Source organism: Guillardia theta (assembly GCF_000315625.1).
Source record: "Guillardia theta CCMP2712 unplaced genomic scaffold GUITHscaffold_185, whole genome shotgun sequence".
Classification (NCBI taxonomy): Eukaryota; class Cryptophyceae; order Pyrenomonadales; family Geminigeraceae; genus Guillardia; species Guillardia theta.
The window spans coordinates 15,351-17,033 of NW_005434491.1; the positions used below are offsets into that span (position 1 = coordinate 15,351).

General features: G+C 56.6%; 1 protein-coding gene across 1 annotated transcript in view; it reads right to left on the reverse strand.

Moving 5' to 3' along the window:
- The window catches only part of GUITHDRAFT_120506 (hypothetical protein), a gene marked incomplete at both ends in the record, with an annotated part of 2,193 nt that extends 1,659 nt beyond the window's left edge, over nucleotides 1-534 (reverse strand). Inside the window, one exon of the mRNA XM_005820216.1 lies at nucleotides 25-534. Within this exon, the coding sequence (XP_005820273.1) occupies nucleotides 25-534 (510 nt within the window). The remainder of the gene's footprint in view (nucleotides 1-24) is intronic.
- Between the last annotated feature and the right edge of the window lie 1,149 nt (nucleotides 535-1,683).

A 1,683-nucleotide genomic window follows, 5' to 3' on the forward strand; every position in this document is an offset into this window, starting at 1 on the left:
CTAAAGTTCCCAACCCGTGCACACCAGAGGTTCTCTCGTCGAGATATAAAGCACAGATTCGTCCACTTCGTCCATGCGCATCATGTTGCTGCTGGCACTGACTTCTACACACCCCTGCTCATGCTGGAGCCCGAACGAGTCGACGCTGAACCTCCTTGAGCCTCCTCCTCCTCTCGTCTGCAGCACTCGGAACTTGAAGCTCTCTGAGGAAGGAGCTTGCAAGCTGTTGACTCCTCCTCGCAGGTCGGCGATGACGGACAGCAGCCCGAGCCCGCCAGTGAGGATGAAGAAGACCTGGACGATGCGGAAGGAGAGGGCGGCGGCGATGGGGTTGGAGCAGCGGAGGACGCTACCCAGCGGAACGTGCCGCATGGCATAGCGCAGCCTCTCGTCGGGAGAGCTCTCCGGGACAGAGTCTGTGCTCTGCTCGCACTTGCTGGGGGACGGGGAGTGGAAGGCGTCGGAGTCATCGAGACGGAAGAGCTCGAGCTCGTCGGCCGATGCTATGCTGAGATTGCGACACCTCGACATCATTCTCAAGGAGTCTGTCGGTAGGGAGATGAAGGGGACGATCTCTCTCATGGCGCTCTCCTCCTCCTGTCTTTGATAGGGCGATCGTTCACCTCACCCTCATCGTTCGTCTGCCACCTGACGTGATTGCTTTGTCAGCACCCCAAACAATACATTCTTCTTTCATCTCGTTCGTTTCACGGGGGTGGAAAACTCGGTAGTATTTTCTTGTTCCTTCATCCCTTCCACTGATTGTTCAAGAGGTTTGAAATCGGTATCCTTCTCTAAGTCAATTTTTATCCACTCCTCTCTTTGTCTCTTTTTCTCTATCTTTCTTGTAGGCTTCTTCTTTATAAAACGAAATCTCCTTTTCCTCAGTTCTCGTCCTCACAAGCTACTGCTTCATATCATTTGCCATCCTGATTCTTTCAACATGGCGCCTCTATCTATCCCTCCCGCTTCAAACTATCACTCCTGCCGGTATCGTCCCTCATCGCCCTGCCGTGTCCTACAGGATCCTATCCTCCTCTTATCATTCTTCCCTCCCCTACTCTCCCCTCCTCTCCTCTCCCCTCCCCTCCCTTCGCTCAGCCGCAGAGGTCATGTCTTCAACCATTGCTGGCCTCCAACCCATCATGTACACCATCACCCCATCTTCTGACCTATATCGTACCGGTGGTTGTAGAGATTGGGTACTCTTCCCTCCAGTTACATCCCACCCTACCCCATGACAATTCACTTTCATCACCCCACCCCTGACATACCAGACCAAACACTAGTTAACTACCCCATCAAGCCTCGTCATCCTGCAACGAGTTCAGCTTGACTACCCACCCCTGAAGGATCCATGTTTCGGAAACACGATGTTCCATGGACTAGGGTGGTAAATGAGGGAGTATCTGGGGGTAGGGGTAGGTAGCCATATCTATCTTTAGGTTACAAGCATCTCGATCTCCCAGGCGGCACCGTATCTCGTGACGGTCGCCGGCCCGTGCCAGTTCGGGCTCGGACGTGACAAGATCTGCCGCCGTGACCGTGGTCGGACAGGCTCGGCGAGTCCGGGCCCGGCGCGGATCGGTCGGATCGGACGCCGGGCGCCGGGTGGCACCGTCGCCGTGACTGCCGAGCCGCCGGGCGGCGACGCGCCGGGCCGCCGCGGGCCGCCCCCCCGGG